We start from the raw sequence: 21,515 nt of genomic DNA on the forward strand, positions 1-21,515 counted from the left end.
GTCTTTGCTAGGTAAAGCCCCGCCTTATCTCAGCTCACTGGTCACCATAGCAGCACCCACCCGTAGCACGCGCTCCAGCAGGTATATTTCACTGGTCACCCCCAAAGCCAATTCCTTTGGCCGCCTTTCCTTCCAGTTCTCTGCTGCCAATGACTGGAATGAACTGCAAAAATCACTGAAGCTGGAGACTCATATCTCCCTCACTAGCTTTAAGCACCAGCTGTCAGAGCAGCTCACAGATCACTGCACCTGTACATAGCCCATCTGTAAATATCTCATCCAACTACCTCATCCCCATACTTTATTTATTTATTTATCTTGCTCCTTTGCACCCCAGTATCTCTACTTGCACATTCATCTTCTGCACATCTATCACTCTAGTGTTTAATTGGTATGTTGTAATTACTTCGTCACCATGGCCTATTTATTGCCTTCCATATCTTACCTCATTTGCACACACTGTATATAGACTTTGTCTATTGTGTTATTGACTGTGTTTGTTTATTCCATGTGTAAATCTGTGTTGTTGTATGTGTCGCTTTATCTTGGCCAGGTCACAGTTGTAAATGAGAACTTGTTCTCAACTGGCCTACCTGGTTAAATAAAGGTCAAATAAAATAAAAAAGGAGAGAGACTTTGTATTCAATTCATTGTCTCCTCCTCACGCATCGACTCGCTGTCTAACTGTCTGTGTCTTACTGTCCGTTTCAATACTGTCTTACTATCTATTTCAGTACCATATTGCCATCTGTTTCAATACTGTCTTACACTGGTCACCATAGCACCATAACTGCCTGTTTCCGTCCTGTATTGCTGTGTGTTTCCGTCCTGTATTGCTGTGTGTTTCCGTCCTGTCTTGCTGAGTGTTTCAGTCCTGTCTTACCATATATTTCAGTCCTGTATTGCTGTGAGTTTCCGTCCTGTCTTGCTGAGTGTTTCAGTCCTGTCTTACCATATATTTCAGTCCTGTATTGCTGTGAGTTTCGGTCCTGTCTTACCGTCTGTTTTCGATCCTGTCTTGCTGTCTGTTTCAGGTGAATGAGATCTACCACGATGAGTCTCTAGGAGTCCATATTAATGTGGTGTTGGTGAGGATGATCATGCTGGGCTATGCTAAGGTAAGTAGGATACCACTTAGAAGATTGTTCTATCCAGTACAGTGAGTGCATACAGTTACAGCCAGTGGTGTGTATTCATGGATGCCAAGGGAAGCCAGGCTTCCACAAATAAATGTTTCATAATTGTCCTTCAATTGGGAAAAGGCTGAATGTATCTCACTGGAGAAAGCATCCGAGCGAAACTGCGCCCCTCTGTCTCAGTATATGTAGGCCAACTATCTGATGCTGTCTGGTCAAACAGAGTATGACATTGTTGCTGCCCGTGGCATTGAATACAAGAGAAGCCAGCGAACATTTGGCCTCCCTTGATAACGAATTATAATAATGTTAGTCAATCAGCATTGAGAAACTGAGTGAGTTTAATTTATCAAAACAAAAGTGTCAAGGGAAGCCAGTTTGGATTTGGCTTCACTCCTATCACAAGCCAAACGTAATTTACAAAAAAAACGTGAATTGTTGCATCTCGTTGTGTCATTGGCCTCCAATGGCTAGTTAACTAGCTAAAATTGTCTCTTTCCTAAATTACCCATAGATGGAGATAGGGATTTGTGGTTTTACTTAATTCACCGTACTGGCCAATGATTATAATGACGATTCTGATCCAACCATAAATTCATGCATTGTACCCCTGGTCTGAGAGGGTGGAAGTTCAAAATGTAGCTAGATGTAATAGGCTAATGTTAACTAGCTGGCCTGGGGCATCGTTGCCCCAAGGAAGTTAGCCTAGCGAGCAAGCATTTTAGTCAGGTAGTCTAGGACAACAAAAACTAAAAGTGTGTACTGTATGACAGAGGAAAGAGAGGGGGACGGTATTTCTGGGTGAGTCAATATGCTTTGTGGACTTGCTATCCGGTTGTGTGATGAACCAAAGGTGTGGTTTAATTTATTCTGCCACTTATTGCCACTTATTGTCTCTGCCTTTAGGCCTATATATCACGGTGTCAAGGCATATAAACTAACAGGTTATAGAGAGAACACAATTATCACAACACACATGATGTAATATGGCTTTTTGGGGGGGGGGGGTTTGGCTTCCCCAGTGATTTTACCCACGCACCACTACTGGTTACAGCATGTGTTTGTGAATCTTGAGGGAATTGAACCCATGACCTTGGTGTTAATGGCACCATGCCATCAGGTTCTAACAGTTTGTCTGTCCTGACAGTCCATCAGCCTGATAGAACGAGGGAACCCGTCCAGGAGTCTGGAGAACGTGTGTCGCTGGGCGTTCGTTCAGCAGAAGGCAGACCATAACCACTCTGAGCACCATGATCACGCCATCTTCCTGACCAGACAGGGCTTTGGACCCACAGGCATGCAGGGTAAGACCACGACCCCTGATCCCTAACTCTGACCCTAAACCGTACCTCCAGGATTAGCCCATGTGTACTGCTTCCTCCTCCTGTCAGTCTCACTGACTTCATTCCCTACCGGGCCTGCAGTCTTCTGAAAACGTTAGGTCACATAATGTAGTGTTTGAAGAAGACCTAATGTTACTCTTAGTACTATTTGTTGAAGCAGCCAGTTGTACTATTTGTTGAAGCGGCCAGTTGTACTATTTGATGTTGAAGCGGCCAGTTGTACTATTTGATGTTGAAGCGGCCAGTTGTACTATTTGATGTTGAAGCGGCCAGTTGTACTATTTGATGTTGAAGCGGACAGTTGTACTATTTGATGTTGAAGCGGACAGTTGTACTATTTGATGTTGAAGCGGACAGTTGTACTATTTGTTGAAGCGGACAGTTGTACTATTTGATGTTGAAGCGGCCAGTTGTACTATTTGATGTTGAAGCGGCCAGTTGCACTATTTGATGTTGAAGCAGCCAGTTGCACTATTTGATGTTGAAGCAGCCAGTTGCACTATTTGATGTTGAAGCAGCCAGTTGCACTATTTGATGTTGAAGCAGCCAGTTGCACTATTTGATGTTGAAGCAGCCAGTTGCACTATTTTAATTTAGACATGCTGGATTTATCTGTTATACCAGAGTTGTTCTGAAGAAGAACAGTCTGTTGTATCTTCTACCAACATTTATATTTTCAGGCTCTCATTTTTCATACTAAGTTATCAATTTATTTTGTATTTATTTGTTTGCACCAAAGATTATAACAGTACATGACCAAGATGTTCAAACGTTCATAGATGACCAGCAGGGTCAGATTATAATAATCACAGTGGTTGTAGAGGGTGCAACAGGTCAGCACCTCAGGAGTAAATGTCAGTTGGCTTTTCATAGCCGATCATTAAGAGTTAGAGACAGCAGTTGTGGTAGAGAGAGAGTCCAAAACAGCAGGTCTGGGACAAGTAGCACGTCCGGTGAACAGGTCAGGGTTCCATAGCCACAGGCAGAACAGTTGAAACTGGAGCAGCAGCACGGCCAGGTGGACTGGGGACAGCAAGGAGTCATCGTGCCAAGTAGTTCTGAGGCATGGTCCTAGGGCTCAGGTCCTCCTCCGAGAGACAGAAAGAAAGAGAGAATTAGAGAGAGCATACTTAAATTCACACAGGACACCGGATAAGACAGGAGAAGTACTCCAGATATAACAGACTGACCCTAGCCCCCCGACACATAAACTACTGCAGCATAAATACCTTAGGCTGTTTCATTCTGTGTTTCAGCATTCAACCCACATAATGCGTAGTGCATTTATTGCTTAATTATTATTTTTTGTACGGGATTACTTTTTAATAATGAAACTGAAGCGACCTCAAAAACCACTTCGCACTACTACGCACCATTCTCTCTAGCTCCCTGTTACTCTCCTCTCTCTTTCACCATATCTACCTCACTGTAGAATGATTTCTCTCCTCTCTTTCACCATATCTACCTCACTGTAGAATGATTTCTCTCCTCTCTCTTTCACCATATCTACCTCACTGTGGAATGATTTCTCTCCTCTCCAGGCTACGCCCCCGTAACAGGCATGTGCCACACAGTCCGGAGCTGCACGCTGAACCATGAGGATGGATTCTCCTCTGCCTTCGTTGTCGCCCACGAGACCGGACATGTGTAAATTCTGATTATCTGTGTGTGTGTGTATGTGTTTACACGGGGGCGGTTCAAGGTTCCATAGTGTGGGAATAGAATGTTTCCCATATTCTATTCAGTGGTTCTGTGTTCAGTTGGCTCCTCTGTGATCTGACGTTAGCATCAACCACCTTTCAGAGACAGGTCCATCTACAGCCTCTCCTCCTTATGATATTACATCATGTCCTGCCTCCTCCCGAATTGCGTCAATCTGACATAACATCCATGGAGTGGCAGGCCATATAGTGGCAGGCCATATAGTGGCAGGCCATATAGTGGCAGGCCATGGAGCGGCAGGCCATGGAGCGGCAGGCCATAGGGACCCCAGAGGAGCTGGAGAGGTAGTGGGGAGCTGGAGAGGTAGTGGGGAACCCCGAGGAGAGGTAGTGGGGAACCCCGAGGAGAGGTAGTGGGGAACCCCGAGGAGAGGTAGTGGGGAACCCCGAGGAGAGGTAGTGGGGAACCCAGAGGAGAGGTAGTGGGGAACCCAGAGGAGAGGTAGTGGGGAACCCAGAGGAGAGGTAGTGGGGAACCCAGAGGAGAGGTAGTGGGGAACCCAGAGGAGAGGTAGTGGGGAACCCAGAGGAGAGGTAGTGGGGAACCCCGAGGAGAGGTAGTGGGGAACCCAGAGGAGAGGTAGTGGGGAACCCAGAGGAGAGGTAGTGGGGAACCCAGAGGAGAGGTAGTGGGGAGCTAGACAGGTAACAAGTCAAATTAAATCTTATTAGGACTCAACGTCCCTGACAACGTCCCTGACAACGTCCCTGACAACGTCCCTGACAACGTCCCTGACAACGTCCCTGACAACGTCCCTAACTCGTACTCTCCTCTCTCCTCTCTCCTCTCTCCTCTCTCCTCTCTCCTCTCTCCTCTCTCGTGTGTGTGTGTAAAGGCTGGGTATGGAGCATGATGGTCAGGGGAATCGTTGTGGAGACGAGACAGCCATGGGGAGTGTGATGGCTCCACTGGTTCAAGCTGCCTTCCACCGATACCACTGGTCCATGTGTAGTGGACAGGAGCTCAAGAGATATATACAGTATGTTACCCTCTATTAACCTACTTTTACTAGTATTGTTACTTTACTATTACGTTCCATTTACTTTACCATTATTAATACTATCACTAATACGTGTACTATTACTAGTATAATTACTATGAATGTTACTTTACTGTTACTAAAACGGATATTCTTAATAGTTCTTTACTGTTACTAAAACTTATACTATTAATAGTACTTTACTGTTACCTAAACAAATGCTGTTTATATTAATTTACTGTTACTAAAACGAATACTATGACTGTTAATTTACTGTTACTAAAACGAATACTATTAATGGCACTTTACTGTTACTTAAACTAATACTATTAATGGCACTTTACTGTTACTAAAACTAATATTATTAATAGTTCTTTACTGTTACTAAAACGAATGCTATTACTAGTACTGTCGTGTCTTTGGCTATGCCAGATGAATTGCTATGCCATGCTATTCTATAAAATAATTTCTCCGTAATTAATGATTGAACTAATCATGTAAATATAATTAACTAGAGAGGGACACCACGAAATAATATTTATAGAGCTGTTATCTTCCGAATAAACTCTTAAAGATTTAGTAATATTTTACATCCATAGCAGTCACATTAATCGTCATTTTATTCAGTCATCTGAAAGTGGTAAATCCTTGGTTATCTGCAAGAATCCTGGCTAACAAGTTGAATCAGCAATACAAAATTGGGTTTAATTATTTATTTACTAAATACCTAACTAATCACACAGAATCACACATAAACAATTAAATCATAACTTGATTACAAAGTGCCGTCATACAGAAAAACGTCCCTAGCGGGCGGAATAGATATGACAGCTTGTTACACAAAGAAAAGGCCGGGATTTTAGTGAAAGAGCGGGAGACTGGAACAGAGGCGAGCTGTGCTATCGTAAATACAGTATCTTATGCATTCTAAATGACCGCCCATTTGAAAAAGGAAAATGCAATAAATATTTACTCTGAGCTGCGCTTCAGTAGGTTGGTGGTAGATGGACCGTGTCGCCAACCCGAGTCCTCTGTCCTTTGAAGAATGTCTCTGGTAGTCACTGGATACGTTGGAGTAACGTTGTGTGTAGTAGACGGGATACTCTGACTGTCCTTCCTAACCTGCGTTTGTAGCAGCTGTTGCTAACTCAACGGCTAGGAGGTATCACTTCTGTAGTGAATACGAGTTCAAAGTTCATACCATTTACAACCAAAGTCCATGCTGATGTTGGCTTAGTTCTGTAGTTATTATCTGAACCATTCTGACATCGGATTGTCATCCTAAATGTACCCGGAACAGGAAGTTATATTTTTGTCAATGGCTTTTATAGTGGAGGGAGAGGGGTGTCTGAAAAGTTTGTAACCCATGTCTCTTCACAGGGGTAGGCCACTGGTTGAGCAGAAGCCAAGCTTATGAAAACCCAAATCTCTCATTTGGAAGCTAAAATTACATTTCATCTCTTTCACAAATAATTTCATATTCAAACATTTGAATTAAACAACAATTCCATGTGAATCCGATACCTCTGACGTTTAGACTTTCCACAGTAGAGTTTGTCATTCTATCATTAATGAGAATGTGTCAGAGGGCAACCGAACTGACATAATATACCTTAAGTACCACCGCATATGTTCAGTTGGTCGGATTACCAGAATATAGTTCATTTCCCCCCACTTCCGATGTTCCCAGAATCTCTATGTTAACCAAGGGGTTTTCTTATGTCACATCAGTTATAGTAGGGAGAGAGAAAAAGGGGGAAAGAGGTATTTATGACTGTCATAAACCTACCCCCAACCCAACGTCATGACAGTACTTTACTAAAACTAATACCGTTACTGTTACTAAAACTAATACTATTACTATTACTTTACTGTTACTAAGACTAATACCATTACTGTTACTAAAACGAATACTATTAATAGTACTTTACTGTTACTAAAACGAATGCTATTACTAGTCCTTTACCGTTACTAAAATGAATACTATTACTTTACTGTTACTAAAACTTATACTATTAATAGTACTTTACTGTTACTAAAACGAATGCTATTACTAGTACTTTACTAAAACTAATACTGTTACTAAAACTAATACTATTACTATTACTTTACTAATACCATTACTGTTACTTTAGTAAAACTATTACTATTACTTTACTGTTACTAAAACTAATACCATTACTATTACTTTAGTAAAACTAATACTATTACTATTACTTTACTGTTACTAAAACTAATACTATTACTATTACTTTACTGTTACTAAAACTAATACCATTACTATTACTTTACTAAAACTAATAATATTACTGTGGCTAAAACTAATACCATTACTAGTACTGTTACTAAAACTAATACCATTACTAGTACTGTTACTAAAACTAATACCATTACTGTTACTAAAACTAATACCATTACCGTTACTGTTACTAAAACTAATACCAGTACTATTACTGTTACTAAAACTAATAATATTACTGTTACTAAAACTAATACCATTACTATTACTGTTGCTAAAACTAATACCATTACTATTACTTTACTGTTACTATAATAATACTATTACTTTACTGTTACTAAAACAATGTTATTACTTCACTGTTAATACAATTAATACCATTACTATTACTTGACTGTTACTAAAACTAAGAATTTTACTATTACTACTATTTTACTAGTATTATTACTTTACTGGTGCAACACTTTACTATTACTATGCTATTAATATTACTATTAATAATACAAATAATATTACTTTACTATGACTATTACTAATCATATTTATGTACTACTACTATAAGTATTAGTATTGCTATACTACTAAGTGCATTCATCTTAAGGTCAGACAACCACATAGCACAGTTGTAGTAAGTTAGATTTTCCACAGAAAAAGTTATCAGCAATGTCTGTGCTTGAAGGAAAAGTGCAAGACTACCATGGTACTGAACTAAGAGTTTACAAATGACACCAATACTGTAGTCTACTGAGCGTTTACAGTATTAACATGGTACTGTACCCTACTGAGAGTTTACAGACTACTGTGGTACTGTACTTTATGGAGATTTTACAGTACTACCATGGTACTGTACTCTACGGAGACTTTACAGTATTACCATTACAGTACTAGTCATTATGGTCTGATAGGTGGGGTTGTGGAGTATTATGGTCTGATAGGTGGGGTTGTGGAGTATTATGGTCTGATAGGTGGGGTTGTGGAGTAATATGGTCTGATAGGTGGGGTTGTGGAGTAATATGGTCTGATGGGTGGGGTTGTGGAGTATTATGGTCTGATAGGTGGGGTTGTGGAGTAATATGGTCTGATAGGTGTGGTTGTGGAGTATTATGGTCTGATAGGTGGGGTTGTGGAGTATTATGGTCTGATAGGTGGGGTTGTGGAGTAATATGGTCTGATGGGTGGGGTTGTGGAGTAATATGGTCTGATAGGTGGGGTTGTGGAGTATTATGGTCTGATAGGTGGGGTTGTGGAGTAATATGGTCTGATGGGTGGGGTTGTGGAGTATTATGGTCTGATGGGTGGGGTTGTGGAGTATTATGGTCTGATGGGTGGGGTTGTGGAGTATTATGGTCTGATGGGTGGGGTTGTGGAGTAATATGGTCTGATAGGTGGGGTTGTGGAGTAATATGGTCTGATGGGGGTGGGGTTGTGGAGTATTATGGTCTGATGGGTGTGGTTGTGGAGTATTATGGTCTGATAGGTGGGGTTGTGGAGTATTATGGTCTGATAGGTAGGGTTGTGGAGTATTATGGGTGGACTTTTTCAGGACCATTCCACTCACCTGCTTCAGAGAGATTATCAACACCTGCGTTTTGATGACAAGCAGACAAGACCAATAAGTGTGCAGACAGACCAGTCCACCGCCATCTCAGAAAACCTGGACATTTTTGTGAAGAAGTACTGCTTGTTACAAGCCAGGCGATAACATAACTGTTGATGAGCAACTGTTCCCAACAAAAGCTTGGTACCGTTTTACCCAGTTCTCCGCCAACAAACTGGACAAATGTGGAATTAAGTTTTGGTTAGCCGCCGATGTCGAAACCAAGTACTTGCTCAAAGGCTTTCCGTATCAGTGGAAAGATGAACATCTTGAAACTAATAGAATGTTATATACAGTACCAGTCAAACGTTTGGACACAATGCAGACTACCATATTTTAATTGTAAAACTCATGAGTCTGGCGTAGGGGCTACAGGAGTGTGCATAGCTGTCATCAAGGCAAAGGGTGGCTACTTTGATGGATCTCAAATATAAAACATACACTACCATTGAAAAGTTTGGGGTCACTTAGTAATGTTCTTGTTTTTGAAAGAAAAGCAATTTTTTTGTCCATTTTTAAAATAACATCAAATTGATCAGAAATACAGTGTAGACATTGTTAATGTTGTAAATGACTATTGTAGCTGGAAACAGCTGATTCTTAATGGAATATCTACAGAGGCCCATTGTCAGCAACCATCACTCCTGTGTTCCAATGACATGTTGTGTTAGCTAATCCAAGTTTATAATTTTAAAAGGCTAATTGATCATTATAAAACCCTTTTGCAATTATGTTAGCACAGCTGAAAACTGCTGTTCTGATTAAAGAAGCAATAAAACTGGCCTTCTTTAGACTAGTTGAGTGTCTGGAGCATCAGCATTTGTGGGTTCGGTTACAGGCTCAAAATGGCCAGAAACAAAGTACTTTCTTCTGAAACTCGTCAGTCTATTCTTGTTCTGAGAAATGAAAGCTATTCCATGCTAGTACAACGCTGTGTACTACTTCCTTCACAGAACAGCGCAAACTGGCTCTAACCAGAATAGAAAGAGGAGTGGGAGGCCCTGGTGCACAACTGAGGAAGAGGACAAGTACATTAGAGTGTCTAGTTTGAGAAACAGACGCGTCACAAGTCCTCAACTGGCAGCTTCATTAAATAGGACCCACAAAACACCAGTCTCAACGTCAACAGTGAAGGGGCGACTCAAGGATGCTTCTAGGCAGAGGTCCTCTGTCCAGTTTGTGTTCTTTTGCCCATCTTATTCTGTTATCTTTATTGGCCAGTCTGAGATATGGCTTTTTCTTTGCAACTCTGCCTAGAGTGAAATGCTTACTTGCAAGCCCTTAAACCAACAATGCTTTAAGAAGTTTTACTAAAAACAAGGGTTAAGTAAAAAATAGAAAATAAAAGCAACAAATAATTAAACATCAGCAGTAAAAAACAATAGCTAGGCTTTATACAGGGGGTACCGGTACAGAGTCAATGTGGAGGCTATATACAGGGGGTACCGGTACAGAGTCAATGTGGAGGCTATATACAGGGGGCACCGGTACAGAGTCAATGTGGAGGCTATATACAGGGGGCACCGGTACAGAGTCAATGTGGAGGCTATATACAGGAGGTACCGGTACAGAGTCAATGTGGAGGCTATATACAGGGGGTACCAGTACAGAGTCAATGTGGAGACTATATACAGGGAGTACCGGTACAGAGTCAATGTGGAGGCTATATACAGGGGGTACCGGTACAGAGTCAATGTGGAGGCTATATACAGGGGGTACCGGTACATAGTCAATGTGGAGGCTATATACAGGGGGTACCGGTACAGAGTCAATGTGGAGGCTATATACAGGGGGTACCGGTACAGAGTCAGTGGAGGCTATATACAGGGGGTACTGGTACAGAGTCAATGTGGAGGCTATATACAGGGGGTACCGGTACAGAGTCAATGTGGAGACTATATACAGGGGGTACCGGTACAGAGTCAATGTGGAGGCTATATACAGGGGGTACCGGTACAGAGTCAATGTGCGGAGGCTATATACAGGGGGTACCGGTACAGAGTCAATGTGGAGGCTATATACAGGGGGTACCGGTACAGAGTCAATGTGGAGACTATATACAGGGAGTACCGGTACAGAGTCAATGTGGAGGCTATATACAGGGTGTTACGGTACAGAGTCAATGTGGAGGCTATATACAGGGGGCACCGGTACAGAGTCAATGTGGAGGCTATATACAGGGTGTTACGGTACAGAGTCAATGTGGAGGCTATATACAGGGGGCACCGGTACAGAGTCAATGTGGAGGCTATATACAGGGGGCACCGGTACAGAGTCAATGTGGAGGCTATATACAGGAGGTACCGGTACAGAGTCAATGTGGAGGCTATATACAGGAGGTACCGGTACAGAGTCAATGTGGAGGCTATATACAGGGTGTTACGGTACAGAGTCAATGTGGAGGCTATATACAGGGGGGTACCGGTACAGAGTCAATGTGGAGGCTATATACAGGGGGTACCGGTACAGAGTCAATGTGCGGGGGCACCGGCTAATCGAGGTAATTGAGGTAATATGTACATGTAGGTTGAGTTAAAGTGACTATGCATAGATTATTTTTTTTTCACCTTTATTTAACCAGGTAGGCTAGTTGAGAACAAGTTCTCATTTACAACTGCGACCTGGCCAAGATAAAGAATAGCAGTGTGAACAGACAACAACACAGAGTTACACATGGAGTAAACAATAAACAAGTCAATAACACAGTAGGGGGAAGAAATGAGTCTATATACATTGTGTGCAAAAGGCATGAGGAGGTAGGCATTAAATAGGCCATAGGAGCGAATAATTACTATTTAGCAGATTAATACCGGAGTGATAAATCATCAGATCATGTGCAAGTAGAGATACTGGTGTGCAAAAGAGCAGAAAAGTAAATAAATAAAACAGTAAGGGGATGATTTAGGTAAATTGGGTGGGCTATATACCGATGGACTATGTACAGCTGCAGCGATCGGTTAGCTGCTCAGATAGTTGGTGAGGGAAATAAAAGTCTCCAACTTCAGCGATTTTTGCAGTTCGTTCCAGTCACAGGCAGCAGAGAACTGGAAGGAAAGGCGGCCAAATGAGGTGTTGGCTTTTGGGATAATAAACGGAGAGTAGAAGCAGCGTAAAAGAGGGGTCTGGGTAGCCCTTTGATTACCTGTTCAGGAGTCTTATGGCTTGGGGGTAAAAACTGTTGAGAAGCCTCTTGGACCTAGACTTGGTGCTCCAGTACCGCTTGCCGTGCGGTAGCAGAGAGAACAGTCTATGACTAGGGTGGCTGGAGTCTTTGACAATTTTTAGGGCCTTCCTCTGACACCGCCTGGTGTAGAGGTCCTGGATGGCAGGCAGCTTTGCCCCACTACCCTCTGTAGTGCCTTGCAGTCGGAGGCCGAGCAATTGCCATACCAGGCAGTGATGCAACCGGATGCTCTCGATGGTGCAGTACCGGAGCACCAAGTCTAGGACAAAAAGGCTTCTCAACAATTTTTACCCCCAAGCCATAAGACTCCTGAACAGGTAACCAAATGGCTACCTGGACTATTTGCATTGTGTTCCCCCCCAACCCCTATTTTACGCTGCTGCTACTCTCTGTTTAACTTTTAGTCATAGTCAGTTTAACTATACATTCATGTATATTTAATTCACATACTACCTCAATATGCCCGACCAACCAGTGCTCCCGCACATTGGCTAACCGGACTATCTGCATAGTGTCCCACCACCCATCACCCGCCAACCCCTCTTTTACGCTACTGCTACTCTCTGTTCATCATATATGCATAGTCACTTTAACCATATCTACATGTACATACTACCTCAATCAGCCTGACTAACCGGTGTCTGTATGTAGCCTCGCTACTTTTATAGCCTCTCTACTGTATATAGCCTCTCTACTGTATATAGCCTCTCTACTGTATATAGCCTCTCTACTGTATATAGCCTCTCTAGTGTATATAGCCTCTCTACTGTATATAGCCTCTCTAGTGTATATAGCCTCTCTACTGTATATAGCCTCTCTACTGTATATAACCTCTCTACTGTATATAACCTCGCTACTTTTATAGCCTCGCTACTGCATATAGCCTCTCTAGTGTATATAGCCTCTCTACTGTATATAGCCTCTCTACTGTATATAGCCTCTCTACTGTATATAGCCTCTCTACTGTATATAGCCTCTCTACTGTATATAGCCTGTCTTTTTACTGTTGTTTTATTTCTTTACTTACCTATTGTTCACCTAATACCTTTTTTGCACTATTGGTTAGAGCCTGTAAGTAAGCATTTCACTGTAAGGTCTGTTGTATTCGGCGCACGTGACAAATACACTTTGATTTGATATGTTGTTGAACAACCCCCATGTCCTGATTAGATAGTGAAAAAACACACCAATCTATTTCAGAATTTCTGTACTCTGAAAGGAGGCACCTGCCGCTGGATGTTTTAGATCAGATGGCTGTTCTCTGTGAAGGAGGCACCTGCCGCTGGCCTGTTTTTGTGTTCTACAACACGCTTGACTTGGCTGCTATCAACCTACATGTGGTGTTCAAGCAGTGCATAAACAACACTATGCCCAGGGGAGACTTCATCATGAGTCTGGCATATGGGGCTACAGGGGAGACTTCATCATGAGTCTGGCATATGGGGCTACAGGGGAGACTTCATCATGAGTCTGGAATAGGGGCTACAGGAGAGACTTCATCATGAGTCTGGAATAGGGGTTACAGGAGAGACTTCATCATGAGTCTGGAATAGGGGCTACAGGAGAGACTTCATCATGAGTCTGGAATAGGGGTTACAGGAGAGACTTCATCATGAGTCTGGAATAGGGGTTACAGGAGAGACTTCATCATGAGTCTGGCATAGGGGTTACAGGAGAGACTTCATCATGAGTCTGGAATAGGGGTTACAGGAGAGACTTCATCATGAGTCTGGAATAGGGGTTACAGGAGAGACTTCATCATGAGTCTGGCATAGGGGCTACAGGGGAGACTTCATCATGAGTCTGGAATAGGGGTTACAGGAGAGACTTCATCATGAGTCTGGAATAGGGGCTACAGGAGAGACTTCATCATGAGTCTGGAATAGGGGTTACAGGAGAGACTTCATCATGAGTCTGACATAGGGGTTACAGGGGAGACTTCATCATGAGTCTGGAATAGGGGCTACAGGGGAGACTTCATCATGAGTCTGGAATAGGGGTTACAGGAGAGACTTCATCATGAGTCTGGCATAGGGGTTACAGGAGAGACTTCATCATGAGTCTGGAATAGGGGCTACAGGAGAGACTTCATCATGAGTCTGGCATAGGGGTTACAGGAGAGACTTCATCATGAGTCTGGAATAGGGGTTACAGGAGAGACTTCATCATGAGTCTGGAATAGGGGCTACAGGGGAGACTTCATCATGAGTCTGGAATAGGGGCTACAGGAGAGACTTCATCATGAGTCTGGCATAGGGGTTACAGGAGAGACTTCATCATGAGTCTGGAATAGGGGTTACAGGAGAGACTTCATCATGAGTCTGGAATAGGGGTTACAGGGGAGACTTCATCATGAGTCTGGAATAGGGGCTACAGGAGAGACTTCATCATGAGTCTGGCATAGGGGTTACAGGAGAGACTTCATCATGAGTCTGGAATAGGGGTTACAGGAGAGACTTCATCATGAGTCTGGAATAGGGGTTACAGGAGAGACTTCATCATGAGTCTGGCATAGGGGTTACAGGAGAGACTTCATCATGAGTCTGGAATAGGGGCTACAGGAGAGACTTCATCATGAGTCTGGAATAGGGGCTACAGGAGAGACTTCATCATGAGTCTGGCATAGGGGTTACAGGGGAGACTTCATCATGAGTCTGGAATAGGGGTTACAGGGGAGACTTCATCATGAGTCTGGAATAGGGGCTACAGGGGAGACTTCATCATGAGTCTGGAATAGGGGCTACAGGAGAGACTTCATCATGAGTCTGGCATAGGGGTTACAGGGGAGACTTCATCATGAGTCTGGAATTGGGGCTACAGGAGAGACTTCATCATGAGTCTGGAATAGGGGCTATAGGAGAGACTTCATCATGAGTCTGGCATAGGGGCTACAGGGGAGACTTCATCATGAGTCTGGAATAGGGGTTACAGGAGAGACTTCATCATGAGTCTGGAATAGGGGCTACAGGAGAGACTTCATCATGAGTCTGGCATAGGGGTTACAGGAGAGACTTCATCATGAGTCTGGAATAGGGGCTACAGGAGAGACTTCATCATGAGTCTGGAATAGGGGTTACAGGAGAGACTTCATCATGAGTCTGGAATAGGGGTTACAGGAGAGACTTCATCATGAGTCTGGAATAGGGGCTACAGGAGAGACTTCATCATGAGTCTGGAATAGGGGTTACAGGAGAGACTTCATCATGAGTCTGGAATAGGGGCTACAGGAGAGACTTCATCATGAGTCTGGCATAGGGGTTACAGGAGAGACTTCATCATGAGTCTGGAATAGGGGCTACAGGAGAGACTTCATCATGAGTCTGGAATAGGGGTTACAGGAGAGACTTCATCATGAGTCTGGAATAGGGGTTACAGGAGAGACTTCATCATGAGTCTGGAATAGGGGCTACAGGAGAGACTTCATCATGAGTCTGGAATAGGGGCTACAGGAGAGACTTCATCATGAGTCTGGCATAGGGGCTACAGGAGAGACTTCATCATGAGTCTGGAATAGGGGTTACAGGGGAGACTTCATCATGAGTCTGGAATAGGGGCTACAGGAGAGACTTCATCATGAGTCTGGAATAGGGGCTACAGGGGAGACTTCATCATGAGTCTGGAATAGGGGTTACAGGGGAGACTTCATCATGAGTCTGGAATAGGGGCTACAGGAGAGACTTCATCATGAGTCTGGAATAGGGGTTACAGGGGAGACTTCATCATGAGTCTGGAATAGGGGTTACAGGGGAGACTTCATCATGAGTCTGGAATAGGGGCTACAGGAGAGACTTCATCATGAGTCTGGAATAGGGGCTACAGGAGAGACTTCATCATGAGTCTGGAATAGGGGTTACAGGGGAGACTTCATCATGAGTCTGGCATAGGGGTTACAGGGGAGACTTCATCATGAGTCTGGAATAGGGGCTACAGGAGAGACTTCATCATGAGTCTGGAATAGGGGCTACAGGAGAGACTTCATCATGAGTCTGGAATAGGGGTTACAGGGGAGACTTCATCATGAGTCTGGCATAGGGGTTACAGGAGAGACTTCATCATGAGTCTGGAATAGGGGCTACAGGAGAGACTTCATCATGAGTCTGGCATAGGGGTTACAGGAGAGACTTCATCATGAGTCTGGAATAGGGGTTACAGGAGAGACTTCATCATGAGTCAAGGCAGCAGGGCCAAGGCAGCAGGGCCAAGGCAGCAGCAGAGATTCCACGCTAGCCTTTGCACAAGGCCAGTTGCGCACAGCTTCCCGGGAGGAGACAATGCCAGGTGGCCAGATGCACATCAAACAGAACCCCAGACACCTGTGTCACCTGCAAGCAACGTGTTTGTGGGAAGTGTGTCAAGCAAGTCAAAGTGGCAAAGATTTGTGTTGACTGTCAGGACAAGGGATAACCGCTAAATGAAGTCCAATTGATGTCATTGCGTGAAAACTCAGACCATGTAAGCACGAGCTGACAATTATTGTAGTTTTGACTGCTGTCATATCAAACTTCTATTCATTATAATGCCTTTATTGCTTTTGCGCTGCTTTTCACTATTTATCAAGCACACTTGGTGCTTATGATGTTTGGGCTACTGTTTTCTTCATTTGACCTCACATTCTGCTTACTGTGCATCTTTGCTACCGTGTTCCAACACGCATGGTTTCTGTTTCATAGTTGCAACAAGTACAATTTATTGAACATTAAAAAAATGTGTATTCTAATGTTACCTAACACCTTCATGAACACAACCAAATTATTATTTGTTCATGAATGTTTTTGGAGTGTTGCAGTCAGAATGACTGCTCCTTAGCTTGGGGGGGGGGGGGGTCCCTCGAGGCCCAGCGGTTCTAGTGTTAAACAATAAAAACGAATTTAACAACATTTCTGAAAATGAAACGAAACTCTTCTTTTGTCTCGTAGTTCGTACGACTGTCTCCTGGACGACCCGTTCAAACACGACTGGCCCCAGCTGCCGGAGCTGCCAGGAATCAACTACTCCATGGATGAACAGTGTCGCTTCGACTTCGGAGTCGGATACAAAATCTGCACATCAGTAAGTTTGGTTTGGTCGCGGACATCGTCTAGTATAGTAGAGAGACAGAGAGAGAGACCCTATAGAGCTGTCTGATACTTCAGACTCCCTTCCGCTCAGATATCCCTTTGAAGAGCAGAGAAATATACCCTCTGTGTTGGAGGGAAATACACATGACCAAAAGTATGTGGACACCTGCTTGTCGAACATCTCATTCCAAAATCATGGGCATTAATATGAAGTTGCTGCTATAACAGCATCCACTCTTCTGGGAAGGCTTTCCACTAGATGTTGGAACATTGCTGCTATAACAGCCTCCACTCTTCTGGGAAGGCTTTCCACTAGATGTTGGAACATTGCTGCTATAACAGCCTCCACTCTTCTGGGAAGGCTTTCCACTAGATGTTGGAACATTGCTGCTATAACAGCCTCCACTCTTCTGGGAAGGCTTTCCACTAGATGTTGGAACATTGCTGCTATAACAGCCTCCACTCTTCTGGGAAGGCTTTCCACTAGATGTTGGAACATAGCTGCTATAACAGCCTCCACTCTTCTGGGAAGGCTTTCCACTAGATGTTGGAACATTGCTGCTATAACAGCCTCCACTCTTCTGGGAAGGCTTTCCACTAGATGTTGGAACATTGCTGCGGGGACTTGCTTCCATTCAGCCACAAGAGCATTAGTGAGGTCGGGCACTGATGTGGGGCGATTAGGCCTGGCTCGCAGTCGGAGTTCCAATTCATCCCAAAGGTGTCCGATGGGGTTGAGGTCAGGGCTCTGTGCAGGCCAGCCAAGTTCTTTCATACCACCTCGACAAACCATTTTTGTATGGACCTCGCTTTGTGCATGGGGGCATTGTCATGTTGAAACAGGAAAGGGCCTTCCCCAAACTGTTGTCACAAAGTTGGAAGCATAGAATCGTCTACAATGTCATTGTATGCTGTAGCGTTAAGATTTCCCTTCACTGGAATTAAGGGGCCTAGCCCGAACCATGACAAAACAGCCCTAGACCATTATTCCTCCACCAAACTTTACAGTTGGCACTATGCATTGGGGCAGGTAGCATTGTCCTGGCATCTGTTAAACCCAGATGAATCCGTCGGACTGCCAGATGGTTAAGCGTGTTTCATCACTCCAGAGATCGTGTTTCCACTGCTCCAGAGTCTAATGGCGATGTGCTTCACGCCACGCCGTTCTGTATGGTGTTGTTGTTTCTGTATGGTGTTATTGGTTTTGTATGGTGTTATTGGTTCTGTATGGTGTTATTGGTGCTGTATGGTGTTATTGGTTCTGTATGGTGTTATTGGTGTTATTGGTTCTGTATGGTGTTATTGGTGCTGTATGGTGTTATTGGTGTGTTGGGTGCTGTATGGTGTTATTGGTTCTGTATGGTGTTATTGGTGTTATTGGTTCTGTATGGTGTTGTTGGTTCTGTATGGTGTTATTTGTGTGTTGGGTTCTGTATGGTGTTATTGGTGCTGTATGGTGTTATTGGTGTGTTGGGTTCTGTATGGTGTTATTGGTGTGTTGGGTTCTGTATGGTGTTATTGGTGCTGTATGGTGTTATTGGTGTGTTGGGTTCTGTATGGTGTTGTTGGTTCTGTATGGTGTTATTGGTGTGTTGGGTTTTGTATGGTGTTGTTGGTTCTGTATGGTGTTATTGGTGCTGTATGGTGTTATTGGTTCTGTATGGTGTTATTGGTTCTGTATGGTGTTATTGGTGCTGTATGGTGTTATTGGTGTTATTGGTTCTGTATGGTGTTATTGGTGTTATTGGTTCTGTATGGTGTTATTGGTGTTATTGGTTCTGTATGGTGTTATTGGTTCTGTATGGTGTTATTGGTTCTGTATGGTGTTATTGGTGTTATTGGTGTTATTGGTGCTGTTGGTTCTGTATGGTGTTATTGGTTCTGTATGGTGTTATTGGTGTGTTGGGTTTTGTATGGTGTTATTGGTGTGTTGGGTTTTGTATGGTGTTATTGGTGCTGTATGGTGTTATTGGTGCTGTATGGTGTTATTGGTGTGTTGGGTTTTGTATGGTGTTATTGGTTCTGTATGGTGTTATTGGTGTTATTGGTGCTGTATGGTGTTATTGGTGCTGTATGGTGTTATTGGTGTTATTGGTGCTGTATGGTGTTATTGGTGCTGTTGGGTTTTGTATGGTGTTGTTGGTTCTGTATGGTGTTATTGGTGTTATTGGTTCTGTTTGGTGTTATTGGTTCTGTATGGTGTTATTGGTGCTGTTGGGTTCTGTATGGTGTTATTGGTGTTATTGGTTCTGTATGGTGTTATTGGTTCTGTATGGTGTTATTGGTTCTGTATGGTGTTATTGGTGCTGTTGGGTTTTGTATGCTGTTGGGTTCTGCATGGTGTTATTGGTGCTGTTGGGTTCTGTATGGTGTTATTGGTGATGTTGGGTTCTGTATGGTGTTGTTGGTTCTGTATGGTGTTATTGGTTTTGTATGGTGTTATTGGTTCTGTATGGTGTTATTGGTGCTGTTGGGTTCTGTATGGTGTGTTGGGTTCTGTATGGTGTTATTGGTTCTGTATGGTGTTATTGGTTCTGTATGGTGTTATTGGTGCTGTTGGGTTCTGTATGGTGTTATTGGTGCTGTTGGGTTCTGTATGGTGTTATTGGTGTTGTTGGTTCTGTATGGTGTTATTGGTGTGTTGGGTTCTGTATGGTGTTATTGGTGCTGTTGGGTTCTGTATGGTGTTATTGGTTCTGTATGGTGTTATTGGTGTGTTGGGTTCTGTATGGTGTTATTGGTGTGTTGGGTTCTGTATGGTGTTATTGGTGCTGTTGGGTTCTGTATGGTGTTATTGGTGTGTTGGGTTCTGTATGGTGTTATTGGTGTTGTTGGTGCTGTATGGTGTTATTGGTGCTGTATGGTGTTATTGGTGTGTTGGGTTCTGTATGGTGTTATTGGTTCTGTATGGTGTTATTGGTTCTGTATGGTGTTATTGGTGCTGTTGGGTTCTGTATGGTGTTATTGGTTCTGTATGGTGTTATTGGTGCTGTTGGGTTCTGTTATCGGTCAGACATAGAGGTGTAATGGGTTTGCACTCAAAAAGATTTTATTTTATTTTAAATTATTTATTTTTTCACTGCATCAGGTATGGCATGCAGACAGAGACACATAGAACAAGCAACACGTAGCATGCAGACAGAGACACATAGAACAAGCAACACGTAGCATGCAGACAGAGCAACATAGAACAAGCAACACGTAGCATGCAGACAGAGCAACATAGAACAAGCAACACGTAGCATGCAGACAGAGCAACATAGAACAAGCAACACGTAGCATGCAGACAGAGCAACAAAGAACAAGCAACACGTAGCATGCAGACAGAGCAACATAGAACAAGCAACACGTAGCATGCAGACAGAGCATCATAGAACAAGCAACACGTAGCATGCTGACAGAGCAACATAGAACAAGCAACACGTAGCATGCAGACAGAGCAACAAAGAACAAGCAACACGTAGCATGCAGACAGAACAGCATAGAACAAGCAACACGTAGCATGCAGACAGAGTAACATAGAACAAGCAACACGTAGCATGCAGACAGAGTAACATAGAACAAGCAACACGTAGCATGCAGACAGAGCAACATAGAACAAGCAACACGTAGCATGCAGACAGAGCAACATAGAACAAGCAACACGTAGCATGCAGACAGAGCAACATAGAACAAGCAACACGTAGCATGCAGACAGAGCAACATAGAACAAGCAACACGTAGCATGCAGACAGAGCAACATAGAACAAGCAACACGTAGCATGCAGACAGAGCAACATAGAACAAGCAACACGTAGCATGCAGACAGAGCAACATAGAACAAGCAACACGTAGCATGCAGACAGAGCAACATAGAACAAGCAACACGTAGCATGCAGACAGAGCAACATAGAACAAGCAACACGTAGCATGCAGACAGAGAAACATAGAACAAGCAACACGTAGCATGCAGACAGAGCAACATAGAACAAGCAACACGTAGCATGCAGACAGAGACACATAGAACAAGCAACACGTAGCATGCAGACAGAGCAACATAGAACAAGCAACACGTAGCATGCAGACAGAGAAACATAGAACAAGCAACACGTAGCATGCAGACAGAGTAATAGCACAAAAAGCAACAAAACAAAATACATAAAAGTAAAAGTGTTTCCACACCTCACCAGCTACAGACAACATGGAAAGCGGCAATACACAGCTAGGGATTATGTTCACAAGTCTGATTGGTCTTTAGCCATGTCTAAATTTTATTTAT

At 43.3% G+C, this 21,515-nt stretch overlaps 1 protein-coding gene across 1 annotated transcript in view; it reads left to right on the forward strand.

The window, feature by feature from the left end:
• LOC120036249 (A disintegrin and metalloproteinase with thrombospondin motifs 3-like) overlaps window positions 1-21,515 on the forward strand; it is a gene marked incomplete at both ends in the record, with an annotated part of 50,199 nt that overhangs the window by 11,012 nt on the left and 17,672 nt on the right. Inside the window, 5 exons of the mRNA XM_038982727.1 lie at window positions 1,035-1,118; window positions 2,284-2,440; window positions 4,021-4,126; window positions 5,037-5,180; window positions 17,117-17,249. Of these exons, the coding sequence (XP_038838655.1) occupies window positions 1,035-1,118; window positions 2,284-2,440; window positions 4,021-4,126; window positions 5,037-5,180; window positions 17,117-17,249 (624 nt within the window). The remainder of the gene's footprint in view (window positions 1-1,034; window positions 1,119-2,283; window positions 2,441-4,020; window positions 4,127-5,036; window positions 5,181-17,116; window positions 17,250-21,515) is intronic.

This window comes from Salvelinus namaycush, unplaced genomic scaffold (assembly GCF_016432855.1).
Source record: "Salvelinus namaycush isolate Seneca unplaced genomic scaffold, SaNama_1.0 Scaffold1267, whole genome shotgun sequence".
Classification (NCBI taxonomy): Eukaryota; Metazoa; Chordata; class Actinopteri; order Salmoniformes; family Salmonidae; genus Salvelinus; species Salvelinus namaycush.